The sequence below is a fragment of the Lynx canadensis genome, chromosome E3 (genome assembly GCF_007474595.2).
Source record: "Lynx canadensis isolate LIC74 chromosome E3, mLynCan4.pri.v2, whole genome shotgun sequence".
In the NCBI taxonomy this organism is placed as follows: Eukaryota; Metazoa; Chordata; class Mammalia; order Carnivora; family Felidae; genus Lynx; species Lynx canadensis.
Window position 1 is genome coordinate 2714896 of NC_044318.1, and position 15312 is coordinate 2730207.

Here is a 15312-nt window from a genome sequence, read left to right on the forward strand (position 1 = left end):
AGCGGGCGGACGGAGGGGTCCCCGCGGGGCTGGGGAGGGTCGCGGGGAGCCGAGGGCCCGGGACGCCGTGCGGGAGTGGAGGCGGGGGCGTCCCCGCGCCTGGGCCAGGTGAGGGGCCTGGGGCCGCTCCGGGCGTCACTCGCCAAGTGTCTCGGAAAGCAGCGCCCCGGCCCGCAGCTCCCCGCTGTGATCCGGGACCCCACCGCACAGGGTGGTCGGAGAAGGACAAGCGTCCAGGGGCTGTGGGCTGGGTCGGGCGGCTGGACCGAAAGGTAAGGGGGGGACCAGTGGGCGAAGCAGTGACGGAGGGGCGAGGGAGGAGGGGCGGGAGAGGCGGGGAGGAGGGGCTGGTGGGCGAGGGAGGAGGAGTCGGTGAGCGAGGGAGGGGCGGGTGCGGGGGGGAGGGATTGAGGGGCGAGGGAGGAGGGGCCGGCGGGCGAGGGAAGGGCGGGTGCGGGAGGGGGCGACGGAGGGACGGAGGGGCGAGGGAGGAGGGGTCCGTGGGTCAGGGAGAGCGGCCCGTGCAGGAGGGAGGGGTCAAGGGGAGAGGGAGGAGGGGCCGGTGGGCGGGGGAGGAGGGGCCGGCGGTAAGGATGCTGCCTCGTCGAGGAAGCAGGGTTGAGCTGAGCCAGTGGTTTCAGTGAGCATAGAGAACAGCCTCGGGTCGCTCAGGCAAGTGTCAGGCGCGAACGAAGCCTTTAAACGAAAGCTCTGGTTTCTTCCGCCGCTAGCGGGCTTCAATCCCCGGGGGATGTCCTGGGGTCTCAGTTAAACCCACACTCCGGTGCTGGGAGAGCCCCGCCCAGAGCTTGATTCTAGGCCTTAGGACTGCCGGCGCTCCGCCCCCGGGCGCTGTCGCCCAATCCCGGGCTGGTCCCGTCCCCTTCGCGAGTCGTAGCCCCGCCCCCCCCGCGCCGATTGGTCAGGCCTCCAGTTCGGCTCCGCGAGGCAAAGACCCGGAGCAGTGAATCGCCCAAGGATTGCCCCCGCCCGGCCCTGCTGCGCATGCTCGCTCCGTGACCCCAGCTTGAGGTGACGGTCCGAACCGAGGCGGGGGCCCCAAGCAGGAGGCTGCAGGACCTGCTGCGGCTCCTTCGTCGGAGAGGGAGGTCTCCGCTGCCGCTGCCGCCCGACCGGTGCCCGGTGAGGACGGGCCCCAGTGGGCTGGGGAGGGTCCCGGGTCCCACGCGTGGCCGGGCCCCTCCCGGGGGTCCCCAGGGCTGCTGCTGCTGGGAGCGGGGGTCCCCTGGTTCTGCGTCCCGGTGCTCAGGCCGCCTCCTGTCCTTCACCCCAGACTCGCCTCTTTTTTCCTGGTCCTCCTTCCCCCGCAACCCACCCGACCCCGGAATGAGCCCTGACACCCCAAGTCAAGGATCCTCACGTTGGTCTGCTTTTCCTTGACCACACCCAGTACTGCCCCCCCTCCCCGCAGCCATCCTCAGCCTTGTCCCACTCTGTTGGAGTTGTGACATAATGAGGAGGGGTAGACACCCCGCGGGCTCAGAGATGGGGTGGTTGTAATAATGGGAGGGGAGGGGAGGAGGGGCTATTTGGGTGCAGCAGAGACAGGTCTGACGACAAATTACAGTGTGTAAGGAGAAGTAAAAGTAAGACTCCGAGCCATGGCGATTAGGGGGAGGAGGCGTCATTGCCTGAAATTGCCACCATGGGGAAGCCCTTCCCTGTGTATCCACAGTAACAGCCCTCGGTCTTTTTGGATCGCTGCTGCCTTGGAAATCTCCCTGTCAGGATGTGTACTTGCACACCCATGTGGGCCCTTCATGCTACCAGCACCTAATCGCAGTCCCCCATGAGCCCCAGGGTGCAAGCGGTCAGTATCACCTGGACTTTTGAAAACAGCTTAGCCTTGCCTACCTGCTCTTTAGAACCTCTGCTAAATTTGCCACTATTCCCAGCGCACAGGTGAAAGCAGCCCGGAGCGGGAAGGGATTTGTCCGAGGTTGATGGTATTTTTTTCCCACACTCGTGGAGGTAATTCTATTGAGCCCTGGCTGAGCCCCCATCAGTCGCTGGGCAGTGTTCGTATCGTGCCTTTCAGAACCTCAGGAACAAGGGATTGGACCTTGTATTAGTTACCTATTGCTGTCGTAACAAATTACAACAGATCTAGTGGCTTTTTTTAAATTTTTTTTAATGTTTATTTATTTTTGAGACAGAGAGAGACAGAGCATGAACGGGGGAGGGGCAGAGAGAGAGGGAGACACAGAATCTGAAGCAGGCTCCAGGCTCTGAGCTGTCAGCACAGAGCCCGATGCGGGGCTCGAACTCACGGACCGTGAGATCATGACCTGAGCCGAAGTCGGACGCCCAACCGACTGAGCCACCCAGGCGCCCCCAGATCTAGTGGCTTTAAACAACACAGCTTTGTAACAGTCTTACTGTTCGGAGGTCAGAAGTCTGACATGGGTTCTGGGTCTCTTCCGTGCAGACCAATGTCATGACAGCGGGTTAGGATGAGCGAGTGACTGGAGGTCAATGACAATATCAAACCACCAGATTTCAGAGTTAGAGGGAGGGTGTAAAGTGAGTGAACTATTAAGTCCTTTGCTCTTTTTTTAACTCATTTCTGCTTCACTTTTAACAATTCTGTTGCTTCAATGAACTTTCATGGAGTGAAATTTAACTTTCAAAAAATATATGTTAGGCTTAAAATAGCTGCCTCTCTAGTCTTCCCTCCACATCGAGGAAAGAAATTGCTAGAAGGTTAAGGATGACTCCAGAAAAGAGGCTGATCCAGCCGGCAGGACACGACCACCCCTGTTCATGGAGACACTGAACACCAGTTCAACCTATGAACTAGAAATTACAGACTTCTGAAGTGAAAGGCCCATGGCACCGTCCATATCTCTCCAAGTGTCAAAGACAAATGGGGTACTGGTAAAAAGTGTAGATTCTCGGGCCCCCCTCCAGCCCCTTTGAGTGGGGGTTGGGATCCAGGACTGTGGGTTTGTCACAAGAACCCCAGGCGCTTCTTAGGTATAGTGAAACTGGGGCACTACAGGTTGTAGACTTAATTTCCCTTTTTCCTAATATATAACATTTTTAGGAGATCGTTCATATACGATGCAGTTCACTCGCTCACAGTGTACAATTCAGTGGCTTTTAGTGTATTCAGAAAGTTGTTTAACCATGGCCACAGTCCATTTTAGAACATTTCCATCACCCCAGAGACCATCCCCACCAGCAAACAATGCCTCCTCATTCTCTCACTGTCCTCCTTCCCACCCCTAGCCCACCACACATCTGTGTCCGTGGATGGATTTTTCTACTCTATAGATTTTCCAGTCGCTAGGTCATTTTATTTTATTTTATTTTTTAATTTAAATTCATTTAAAATTGTTTATTTAGGCTCCTCACATGGAGCCCAATGCAGGGCTTGAACTCATGACCTTGAGATCAAGACCTGAGCTGGGGGGCACCTGGGTGGCTCAGTTGAGCGACCCATGAACTGTGAGATCATGACCTGAGAAATCAAGAAATCAAGAAGTCAGATTTGCTCAATGTACTGAGCCACCCAGGTGCCCCTCGGTTGAGCGACCGACTTTGACTCAGGTCATGATCTCACAGTTTGTGACATTGAGCCCCGCACTGGGCTCTCTGCTGGCAGTGTGGAACCTGCTTCAGATTCTCTGTTTCCCTCTCTCTCTGCCCCTACCCTGCTCACAGCCTGTCTCTCTAAAAAATAAATAAACATTGGGGCGCCTGGGTGGCTCAGTCGGTTAAGCGTCCGACTTTGGCTCAGGTCATGATCTCGCGGTCCGTGGGTTCGTGCCCCGCGTCCGGCTCTGTGCTGACAGCTCAGAGCCTGGAGCCTGTTTCAGATTCTGTGTCTCCCTCTTTCTCTGACCCTCCCCTGTTCATGCTCTCTGTCTCAGAAATAAATAAATGTTAAAAAAAAAAATTAAAAATAAATAAATAAATAAATAAATAAACAAAAAAAACCCAAAAACAAAAAAACAGAAGACCTGCGCTGAGATCAAGAGTCAGATGCTTGGGGCTCCTGGATGGCTCAGTCTGTTAAGCATCCCACTCTTTTTGTTTTGTTTTGTTTTATTTTTACATTTTTAAAAATTCATTTTTGATAGAGACAGAGCACAAGTGGGGTAGGGGCAGGTAGCTGTCAGCACAGAGCCTGACACGGGGCTCAAACCCATGGACCGTGAGATCATGACCTGAGCTGAAGTCAGAGGCTTAACCGACTGAGCCACCCAGGTGCCCCTGTAACACGTTGTCGTTTTTTTTTAATTTTTTTAAATGTTTATTTATTTTTGGGACAGAGAGAGACAGAGCATGAACGGGGGAGGGGCAGAGAGAGAGGGAGACACAGAATTGGAAGCAGGCTCCAGGCTCTGAGCCATCAGCCCAGAGCCCGACGCGGGGCTCGAACTCCCGGACCGCGAGATCGTGACCTGGCTGAAGTCGGACGCTCAACCGACTGAGCCACCCAGGCGCCCCTGTAACACGTTTTTTTAAATTGACAAATAATATCCATTGTACGCAGATGCTATGTTTTATTTCTCCATTCATCTGTTGATGGGTGTTTGAGTTGTTTCCACTTCTTGATGACTATGAATAACACTGCTGTGAACGTTCAGTACGAGTTTTTATGTGGACATTTGTCTCCACTTCCCTCGGGCACGTACTTCGGTGGATTTGCCGGGTCATGTGGGAACTCTGTGCTTAATCTTTGGAGGAGGTGACAGAATGCCCACCTGGCTCTGCTGGTGGCGTCCCCGCCAGCGGTGGAGGGGGCTCCCAGTTTCTCCCCCTGCTCACCCACACGTGTCATGGTGTGCTTTGTGTGTGTGCCTTCTATTTTTTCCATCCTAGTGGTAGAAAGGAGTATCCCGTGGTGGATTCGTTCCGTGTTTCCCTCCTGACCAGTGACGCCGAGCATCTCATAGGCTGACTCGCCATTTGCCTCTCTCCTTTGGAGAAAGGCCTATTCAGAGCCTTTGCCCATCTTTAAATTGGGTTATTTGCGTTTTTGCTACTGAGTTGTAAGAGTTCTTTGTAAATTCTGGATACAGTTCCTTCAGCAGAGATGTGATTTGCAACAATTCTTTCCCCCTCTCTGGGTGGTCGTGCAACTTCCTTGATGGCGTCCTGTAAGGCACGAAAGTTTTACATTTTGATGAAGTCCATTTTATCTGTTTGTTCTATTTTTTTAAGTTTATTTGTTTATTTTGAGAGAGAGAGAGCAAGGGAGGGACAGAGAGAGGGAGAGAGAGAATCCCATGCAGACAGCACAGAGCCTGACGCGGGGCTCAATCCCATGAACTGTGAGATCATGACCTGAGAAATCAAGAAATCAAGAAGTCAGATGCTCAACGTACTGAGCCACCCAGGTGCCCCTTCTATCCTTTTTTTTTTTTTAAGAGTATTTTAGGGTTAATTTTTGTACATGCTGCGAGGAAGGGGTCCACCCCTGTGGGGTTTCATCCGCACACCAGGGGGCGCCGGCGAACCACAGAGGTGGGCTGGCTCCAGAGGGACGCGCCCTGAAACCAATCAGTGTGTGGGGACAGGAGCGCCTGTGGCGGGGCTTCCCCCGCGACCTTTCTCTGCCAGAGCTGCCCCCCCAGGGGAGGCGTTGGTGGTGTCCTTTCTGAATCCGGTCCCCACGTTCCTCCAGGACTGCCGTGTCACCCTGTGGGACAGCACGGGCAGGGCAGGGGCAGGACTGCACTGGAGGAGCGGAGGCCGGCGCGTCCCAGGGCTGAACCGGGGGCAGGAGGGAGAAGCAGACACTGATCCCAGGGGTGCGTGTGGTCAGGTGACCCGTTACCGGGCAGATTGCCCTGAGGGACCGGGATGGAACTTGTAGGGAGCAAGGCACCCCAACCCCTCTTTGGCATCACACCTCTGACTCCTCTCATGGATGGGGTCTTGGGACACTTTGGAATACTGGCCCTGGCGCCGTCGGGTCATATGTATTGGGAGGGGTCCCAGGAAACAGAACCGCAACCCTGGTGGGATAAACAGGGCGGGGCAGGGGCGTGGGCAGGGAGGTGTCTGTGATCCTTGCCATCGCCTGGGTCCTGAGACGGGGAGGTGAGATGTCTGCTAAGGATGCGGTCTTCCTTCTGTGCTAACACTGTAAACGGAGAAAGACCCCGCCATCTGCCCACGCGGTCGCCCCAGCAGACAAAACGGCCACTGCACCTGAGCCGATGCACCGGGGCCCTGTTTCCAGGCCAGCCCTGCCCTGCCGTCGGCCCCTGTGATACGTCTTTTCTGCTTCTCCAGCCGGAGTCTGGGGAGCCCTCAGTGACTGTGGATTCCGCAGACGCCTCTGCAGCCCTGTCCCCCCCCAGCTGAGGCAGCACTGCCACCGGCTCAGGCCCAAGGTCGCTGCCCTCCTGGGGCCCTGGCATCTCCTGAGTGCCGGGTGGTCCAGGGCCTCCCGCCCGGGATGGGGGACGGATCCAGTTGGGAGTCCACAGAGCCCTGGCCCCCGTCTCCCTGGGACACGGTGTCGGGATGAGGGCCCCCGGGCATTCTGAGAGGGTCTGTGACCCGAGCCCATGTCCCAAGTGCTGGCCTCCGATGCTTGGTGCTCAGGAAGGCCGGGCTGTTACCCTGGCTGAGGCACAGCAGGTCCTGTGTGGGGACGGGCTCCGGATCCGCCTCGCCCAGACTCCCGGCTCTGCACGTCATGGCCGTGTTGGCCGTCCTGGAATGCCTCAGTGTCCTCATCTGTAAATCGGGTCAATAAGAATGATCGACTTTCATAACACGGGGCCAAGTGAAATGGGGACACCCGTGAAACCACATCACAGCCTGCCCAGCACCCACGGGCCTCTGTTCGTACGAGCTCACGGTACTCTGTGCCTCAGGGGTCCCGACAGGCCCCGAGAGCCCTGCATTTGGCACATTTTTCAGGTGGGCAAGTGGAGTTTGGGTAGGCGAGGTGACAGACCCAAGGCTGCCCAAGAGAGGGAGAGGCCCAGGTTCTCCAGCTCCGTGCGGGCCCCTCCCCAGCTTTTCAGCCCCGGGGGTCCCGAGGCAGCCCCGCCTGCCTCGACCTCCACCCCAGATCCATTTTCCTGAGCCCCCGGCCCAGGGGTGCCTCCACTGATGGATTTTGCCTCCTTCCTTAGGACGGAGCCCCTGGACTGCCAGGTTCCCTATCCGGGAGGAGGAGAAAGAGGAGAAATCCGTCTGCTGGGGCCTGAGCGTGGCCTGGGGGACCGACCATCGTCCCAGGATGCCCCTGCCCGAGCCCAGCGAGCAGGAGGGTGAGAGTGTGAAAGCTGGCCAGGAGCCGTCCCCCGAGTCCTCTGAGCCAGGGACCGATGTCGTACCCGCGGCCCCCAGGAAGCCCAGGAAGTTCTCCAAACTGGTCCTGCTGACAGCCTCTAAGGACAGTGCCAAGGTGGCAGGGGCCAAGCGCAAAGGAGTCCACTGCATCATGTCCCTGGGGGTGCCAGGCCCCGCCACCCTCGCTAAAGCCCTCCTCAAGATCCATCCTGAGGCTCAGAGGGCCATTGAGGCGCCCCCCCAGGAGCCTGAGCAGAAACGCAGCAAGCTGGACACAGGTGAGGCCCTGGTCCCGAGCTCAGAGTGAGCAAGACCTCCCTGGGGCCGGAAGTCCCCTGACCACCTGGGAGCCTGGGGGACAGCTGGGCGTGGCCGGCTCTGGAGAGCGTGCACGTTTCTGTGCATGTGTGTGTGTCCTGTCCACGTCTCTGTGTGAATCTTGCATGTATGTGGACGTCCATGCACGTTGTGCTTGTCTAAGTTTCTGCGTATGTGTGGATTTGCCTGGGAGGGTAAATTTGTGTGTCCCTCCGTGTATATTTGTGTGCGTCCTTGTGTGTCTGTGTCCTGGGCCTATTTCTGACCATATCTGCTCTTAGGTGTTTGTGTCTGGGGGGCTAGGGGCACACGTTTCTGTGCCAGAGTCTATTTGAGGCCCCGGGCAGAACCCCCACCGCCCACCCAGCTTAGTACAGGTGACCCTGGAACGTGGGTGCCTTCTCTGAGCGTGGAATCCTGAGAGACGCTCAAGGGAAGGGTTGCCCAGTGGCTGGGGAAGAGATGAGCCGGGGCCAACTGGAGGGTGGTCTGCTGTGTCCGGAGAAGACGGGAACGAGCCACGGTGGCTGGCCTCCACTTGCTGCCTATGAACAGGTGCCACCCCTGCCCCGGAGTGCGCCCAGGTCTTTGGCCTGTCAGCCAGTCCTGGGAAGGGGAGGAGGCTCCTGGTTAGCCGGGCAGTGCAGGGAACCCCACTCACTGATGGAAATTTAGGAATGAGTGGCCCGAATGCAGAGGGGAGGGACCCCACTGCTTCCCCTGGAGCTGAGAGATGCCAGTGCACCTGTGACAGGGGCATCCCCTGCAACAGGCCTGGAGTTTCAGGGGACCCGAGGGACACCTCAGCTCACATCGCCTGCTGGACGGGAGCTGAACTCAGGAGTTAGGGGACCCCACCCCCCGGAGCTTGGAGGCCCCTCTGTGGTGTGTCCAGCTCACCCTTGCGTGTTTCCACCAGCCAGTCCTGCCCCAAGGACTCCCCCCATGTCTATCTGCTCTCCAGGGGGTAGAGAGTGCCATCCCCATGACCTGTGAAGAGGCAGGGCTTAGGGAGCTAAATCTTGAGGCCACCAGCTGGTCACTGCAGAGGATGGGCAGGGAGAATCTGGCTCAGAGCCTGTCACTGAGCTGGGTGGTCCCTTACACCCATATGAGACCCCTGCCCACTCCTCAGATCTGCCTGGGCTCTGGGACCATGTGGCCCCCACCCCACACGGCCCCTTGGTGACAGTTAGAACAAAGCCACCCTTCCTCAGATGGAGGGCTGGAGAGCAGAGCAAGGGCTATGTCTCAGGCTCCCCTAGTCAGGCACTCTTGGGCAGTGAACAACCCCCTCAACCTGCCACCCTGTGTTTTCTACACCTGGGCCACAGACTTCTCCATCTCTTAGCCCATCCCAGGCTGGGCGATGGGGACAGTAGTGGGTTCCTGGAGCTCAGCCCTGATTTGGCCTGAAGTTCCCCGGAAATGACTCTAACAGCCTTTGTGGCCCTGGGCTGGTGGCCTTGGGGAGCATGTCTCTGGAATCAGCAATGATTTCTGTAAGTCAGCCAGTGGCACCTCCAGAACATCCCCTGGCTGGGCTGAGAGGTTCAGGCTCCGGGTTGTCCCCTCTGTTTTCCTGTGACACCAGCCTGACTCACTCTATCTCTTCTAGATGGAAAAGAAGCTGGAAGGTTGGCAGGGCAACCTGCCCCCAGCACGGAGGTGGTCGGGGAGGAGTCCACCGCAGACGCCATCGTGCCCGGCATGGTCCTGTAACGCTGACAAGCGCGGGTGCGCCCTTACTGGGTCAGTGAACTTGGCTGTGACCTCTGCCTGGGACCCAGTTGCCAACTGATTTTCATTCTCAAACACCATGTAATTTTTTTCAAATCAAGCATACATTACTTTTGTAAGCAGAAAGAAACCCAAAAAGAATAAAAGAAGCTATAAGCCAGGTCCCATTATGGACAGGTTTTAAAACCTTCCATGATTTCGGGTCCTTTGAAACCCAACTGGGACCCCACCAGCCCTCACCTGGTCCTTCCCCAGGGGCTGCCTGGCCTGGGCAGTCTCCCAGACCCCCTGGCCCCTCAGCCTGGGGAACCACCAATGACTAGGTGGGGTCTTTGAGCGTTCTCCTTCCTGCTGCTCTTGGCCTGAAAGGGAGCAGTGGGACTCCCTGCTCTGAGCCCCGGGGAAGCCCATCCAGCCCCTTCCTGACCGTCCCTCTAGGACTTGTTCCCAGAAGGCCTCAGCCCGCTCCTCCTGGACCATCAGGAGGCTAGCCTCTTCCAGGGAGCCACACGGACTGACAGCTTTCCTCCACCCCGCATGGGAGACCTGTGTTCATGGCTACCCAGGGTTCTGCTGAGGAAGGGGTGGGCCTGCGGGATGGTGGTGGTGGGGGGACCCCGACAGAAGTGTATGACGGCCCCATTGTATTCCTTCTGGGTGTTTCGGAGCTCAGATTCCTGGGGACCTCAGCCCCTCCCCCGGCACCTTGGGTGCCGCAACCCCCCCGGAGGAGGAAGTGAAGGAACGCACGGGTACCCCCCTGCAAGCGGAAGTCAGGGTTCCCCAGAGGCCCCCCCCGACAGGAAAGGCTTCGGCCTCGCGTTGCTTCCCCACACGTGGTCCTCATTTTTTTGAAAACTGCCATTGGGCAAAGGACACAGATCATTTCTAAAGAGTTGAGTCTAGAGGCCTTATGTTTTTAAACCTCATTTTCCCAAACGTAACCTGGGTCTGCAGACCCCTCCAAGGAAAAGTGAGTTACTCTGCGAGTCCCCTTGCACAGCTCCATTTCGCTCCCTTCCTTTTACAGCTGGTTGTTTGTAACATTCATGTTCTGGAAGCGTCGTTTTTAAAGTTCCTTTGTCTTGGCTCTGTGTCTAAATAGATCTCCGTTCCTCACCACGGTTTTTCTTTTCTGAGGTTACGCGTCATCCCCTGGGTGTGTGAGGTCACAAGGACACCAGAGGCGTTGGGGGGGGGGGGAGTAGCACCTGGGAAGCAGGGCGGGCAGGGGGCGTGAGGAGAGGGGGCAGGCAAGGTGTGGCTTGGTCTGCTCCGCCGCTGTACCTGCCCGGACGACGGAGAGGACGGACCCGGCCGTGCACCGGGCAGGGTTGCCGGTAGGCGTCCACTCCCCCGGCGCTGGTGTGTCCCCGTCAGCCCTCCTGCCGCTGCCTTGGACGCCGCGGGTGGGGCCAGGTGCTAAGGGGTCCCCAGTGAGTGGGGCCTGGTGGACTCCTGAGTGCGCCTCCCCCTTGTGGCCCGTCGTGCTGGGTGCCGGTCATCTGTGTGCAGGGTAGTTGGTCCCACGGGCAGGAAGCCACCGCCCAGCCCAGCCCAGCCGGGAGCCCACACACCCGGTCCGGCCCTGTCAAGGTCTTCTTCGAGTATTTACTTTGAAACCTTTCAAATTTGCACAGGAGCAGCATGGGCAACACCAGCTTCACCCTCTCCCCGTCCTGTTCCCACCCCCTGACCTTCTCCCCTTGCTTCTCCCTCCTGCCACTTTCTTGACCCTTCACTTCTTGTGGACCGTAATGTCCGGCCCTGGGATCTAGTGGTGAACGGGTCACAGTCTGGGCCTCCCTGAGTTTGACGGGAAACTCAGAACTCCCTGACAATGAGTCCGTGAAAACTGGGGCTGAGGCCGGACCAGGAGTAGGCCCGGTGCCCCTCGGATATGACGGGGGGGGGGGGGATATGACAGGGGCGCGAGCCCACACTGCTCAGGGAGGGAAGCCTGAGGAAGCCCCATGGAGGGAGCCAGCGGGCCAGGACGGAGCAGGGCAAGAAGGCCAGCAAGATGGGAATGGTGGGCAGTGGCTCAGGATCTGGGGACCCGAAGGCCACAGGGAGGATTCCAGGCTCCTCATCGGGAGCCGGGGGCAGGGGAAGGATTTATGCAGAGGAGGGACACGGCCAGCAGGCCAGCATTGTCGTACAAAGCCCACAGGCATCATGAGGGGAACGGGCTGGAAGTGTCCAAACTGTGCACTGTCCCAGCGCTCTCCACCACCGCCTGGGGGAGAGGAGACACAGGGGAAATGGAGAGTGCCGGCAGGAGGCTGAGACTGGCTCGGTGACAGGCTGTCCCACCTGGGAAGGACAGCGCCACCTACCAGGAGGAGAATCCTTGCTTTGCTGTGAAAAGAGTCGTTCCCTCGAGTGTTAGACCGGGAAATCCCCAGAGGTCACACACCGATACCAACTCTCCGTCTCTGCGCTCTGGACCGGTGGGCATTAATTATAATGAGGATCAAGAATAAGAATATGACTATACACTTCCTTAAAAAAATAAGTGGGGGGGGGGGCGCCAAGCGGGGAAAAAAAAGATAATTCATGGTGATTAAATACATACTGATTATGAGGAAATATTACAAATATCTTCAGTAATTCCACCATCTAGAGAGATGTCTAATATTTTTTGTATTCAGAAAATTGGGATGATGCAGTTCACATTTTTTCTTGATATATTGCAAACTCTCCCACACCGGCTTACCGGCTGCCGCATACCACCGCAGCGACGGGACGTCCTTTATCCCACCGGGCCGGTGCCGCCCAGTCGCGTCCAGCCTGTCGACAATCCTTAAGTAGCCCCGGGTTTTCCCGGGACGAAGCTCTAAAAGGGAGATTGCTGCTCCCGGGGAGGACCGGCAACTATCGTCCTCCCCACGGCCTGTTTGGGCCCCCGCTCAGAGGCGTCCGTGCCGACCGACACCGGGGCTGTCACCGAGAAAATGGTAATAATAATAGCGACAGCAGCAGCGACACCGTCCGCTTCTCTCCTGTGAGCGCAGCCTCTGCGCGCTCGCGCGGGCGGAGGGCAGGTTCCAGCCCGCCCACACCCGGGGCTGAGGCGGCCGGCGGCCGGGAGGGGGCGCTCGCGGCTCGGCCGCTCGGGTCCCGGCGCCCCCCCCCCCCGCGTGGGGACACAGCACCCGCTCTCACCCGCCTTCTGCAGGGGTGGGCGCCGGCGATCCCGCGGGGAGGGTTCCCCTGGAGGCACCCGCAGCGCCCCCCATCCCGTTGCATTTCCCCATTACAAGCACCGCCCGGAACCGCCCACGCAACTCCTTGTTCGTACCCCCCGCTTCTCGCCGGGTCCCCCGGACACCCGAGCACGGGTCTCTGTGGATTCGGGTCCCGGAGACGTCCGGGGTGGAGAACAGGGAGGGGAGCGCGCGGACAGGGGCGGGGAGGCGGAGGACCGGCGGGTCCCACGCGACCTGCACCTGCACCTGCCGGGAGCCGGGAGTGGGGGAGGGGACCACTTCCAGCAGCAGCTTTAGAGCGACGGGAGGGAGGCGCAGGGGAGCGGGTGTCAGCGCCGCGTGGGGTTTTCTAGAGAGGAGCAGCGTCTTCCCTCTGCCAAGGCTGAGGCCGCGCGGCCGGAAGACGGGGGCTGCGACCCGGCGAAGGAGAGCGGGCGGACGGAGGGGTCCCCGCGGGGCTGGGGAGGGTCGCGGGGAGCCGAGGGCCCGGGACGCCGTGCGGGAGTGGAGGCGGGGGCGTCCCCGCGCCTGGGCCAGGTGAGGGGCCTGGGGCCGCTCCGGGCGTCACTCGCCAAGTGTCTCGGAAAGCAGCGCCCCGGCCCGCAGCTCCCCGCTGTGATCCGGGACCCCACCGCACAGGGTGGTCGGAGAAGGACAAGCGTCCAGGGGCTGTGGGCTGGGTCGGGCGGCTGGACCGAAAGGTAAGGGGGGGACCAGTGGGCGAAGCAGTGACGGAGGGGCGAGGGAGGAGGGGCGGGAGAGGCGGGGAGGAGGGGCTGGTGGGCGAGGGAGGAGGAGTCGGTGAGCGAGGGAGGGGCGGGTGCGGGGGGGAGGGATTGAGGGGCGAGGGAGGAGGGGCCGGCGGGCGAGGGAAGGGCGGGTGCGGGAGGGAGGGATCGAGGGGCGAGGGGGGCCAGAATGAATGGCAAAGGGTGAATGAATTTTTCTGTCATTTTATGTTGGCATAATTTCACACCTACAGGAAAGCGGCAAGAGTGCAAAAGCATCCCTATGTGCTCCTCACCCAGATTTCCCAAAAGTTAGGAATGAAACCAGCCACACACAGCGGCAGTATTGATAATAGCGAAATTTAGAAATTCAGTGTCCACCAAGAAAATTGTGTAGCTAATCGTATGTAAAATAAGCCTACAATATAGGCGGTGTTTGCACTACAGAGTTAAGTGGAAAGGCAGCGACATGAAAATAATTGCTATGGAGTGTTTTCTCACGGATGCAAAATTTAAAACATTCATTTTCAAAAGAGTGGAAGGAAAGATAACAACTGAAAACTCAAGGGACCCAGAACCGCCAAACTCATCCTGAAAAAGAGCAAAGCTGGAGAACTCACAGTCTCGGGTTTCAAGACTTACTACGAAAGAACAATAAGACAATATGGTACTGGTGTAAACAGAGCCATAAACCAGTGAAGTAAAATTGAGAGTCCAGAAATAAACCCTCAAATTTACGGTCAACTAATTTTCACCAAGGGTGCCAAAATAATTAAGTGGGGGGAACAATAGTCTTTTTTTCCACAAATGGTACCGGGGCAGGGGAAGGGGGGGGGCTGGGTGGCTCAGTCTGTTGGGCATCTGATTCTTGGTTTCAGCTCAGGTCATGATTTCTGGGGCACGGGTTTGAGCCCTGCATTGCGGGCTCTGCGCTGACAGTGTGGAGCCTGCTTGGGATTCTCTCCCTCTCCCTCTGCCCCACTCCCACTTTCTCTCTCTCTAAAATTAAAAGAAAAAAGAGCCTTTAATGCTTCAAAGCACATCATCTCTCAACTGTGGGCAGTCAAGTGAGGACAACCTACAAAACAGGACAAAGTTTTTGCAAATCATGTATCTGAATGGGACCTGTATACCTAGACTATATAAAGAACTCTTAGGCTCAATAATGAAATGACAACCCAACTTTAAATTGGCGAAGATCTGATAGACATTTCTCCAAAGAAGATATGCAAATGACAAGCATGTGAGAAAAGGCTCCATCCACATCGTCCATCATCAGGAACATGCAAATCAAAACCACGAGATCCATTTCATTTCTACTAGCATGGCTCTGCTCAGAAAGACAGATCGATAACAAGCATTGCCGGGGATGGACAGAAATTGAAATCCTCATCCGCTGCGGGTGGGATTGTGAAATGGGGCAGCCACTGTGGAAAACGGTCTGGCAGTTCCTCAAATGGTTAAACAAAGAGTTACCACGTGACCCAGCCATTCCATTCCTAGGTGGACACCCCAAAGAACTGAAGGCGTATGTCCACACAGAAACTTGTACATAAATGCTCATGGCGGCGGTAGGCATAGGAGCCCAGAAGTGGAAACTACCCAAAAGGCCATCAACGGATTAATGGATAAAAACAGAAACAACCCCCCCAACACGGATGAATGGATATACAAATTGTAATCTGCGTCCGCGGCACAATATTATCTGCCCATGAAAAAAAGCAAAACGCTTCCACAAGCTGCAACGAGGATGAACTTTGAAAACACTATACTGGGGCGCCTGGGTGGCGCAGTCGGTTAAGCGTCCGACTTCAGCCAGGTCACGATCTCGCGGTCCGGGAGTTCGAGCCCCGCGTCAGGCTCTGGGCTGATGGCTCAGAGCCTGGAGCCTGTTTCCGATTCTGTGTCTCCCTCTCTCTCTGCCCCTCCCCCGTTCATGCTCTGTCTCTCTCTGTCCCAAAAAAAATAAATAAACGTTGAAAAAAAAATTAAAAAAAAAAAAAAAAAAGAAAACACTATACTAACTGAAA

The 15312-nt window shown here is 57.5% G+C and overlaps 1 protein-coding gene across 3 annotated transcripts; it reads left to right on the top strand.

Moving 5' to 3' along the window:
- The first annotated feature begins 575 nt into the window (after nt 1–575).
- Nucleotides 576–10461, top strand: FLYWCH2 (FLYWCH family member 2). Of its 3 annotated transcripts, none has more exons than XM_030300521.2 (3): nt 576–1143; nt 7125–7562; nt 9221–10461. In XM_030300521.2, the coding sequence occupies exons 2-3, from the start codon at nt 7232–7234 to the stop codon at nt 9322–9324; spliced, it is 435 nt and encodes a 144-aa protein (XP_030156381.1). In that variant the 5' UTR covers nt 576–1143; nt 7125–7231; the 3' UTR covers nt 9325–10461. The 3 variants fall into 3 exon arrangements, with proteins under 3 accessions (XP_030156381.1, XP_030156382.1, XP_030156383.1); XM_030300522.1 differs by lacking the exon at nt 576–1143 and adding an exon at nt 5660–6371; XM_030300523.1 differs by lacking the exon at nt 576–1143 and adding an exon at nt 6378–6906.
- The last annotated feature ends 4851 nt before the right edge of the window (nt 10462–15312 follow it).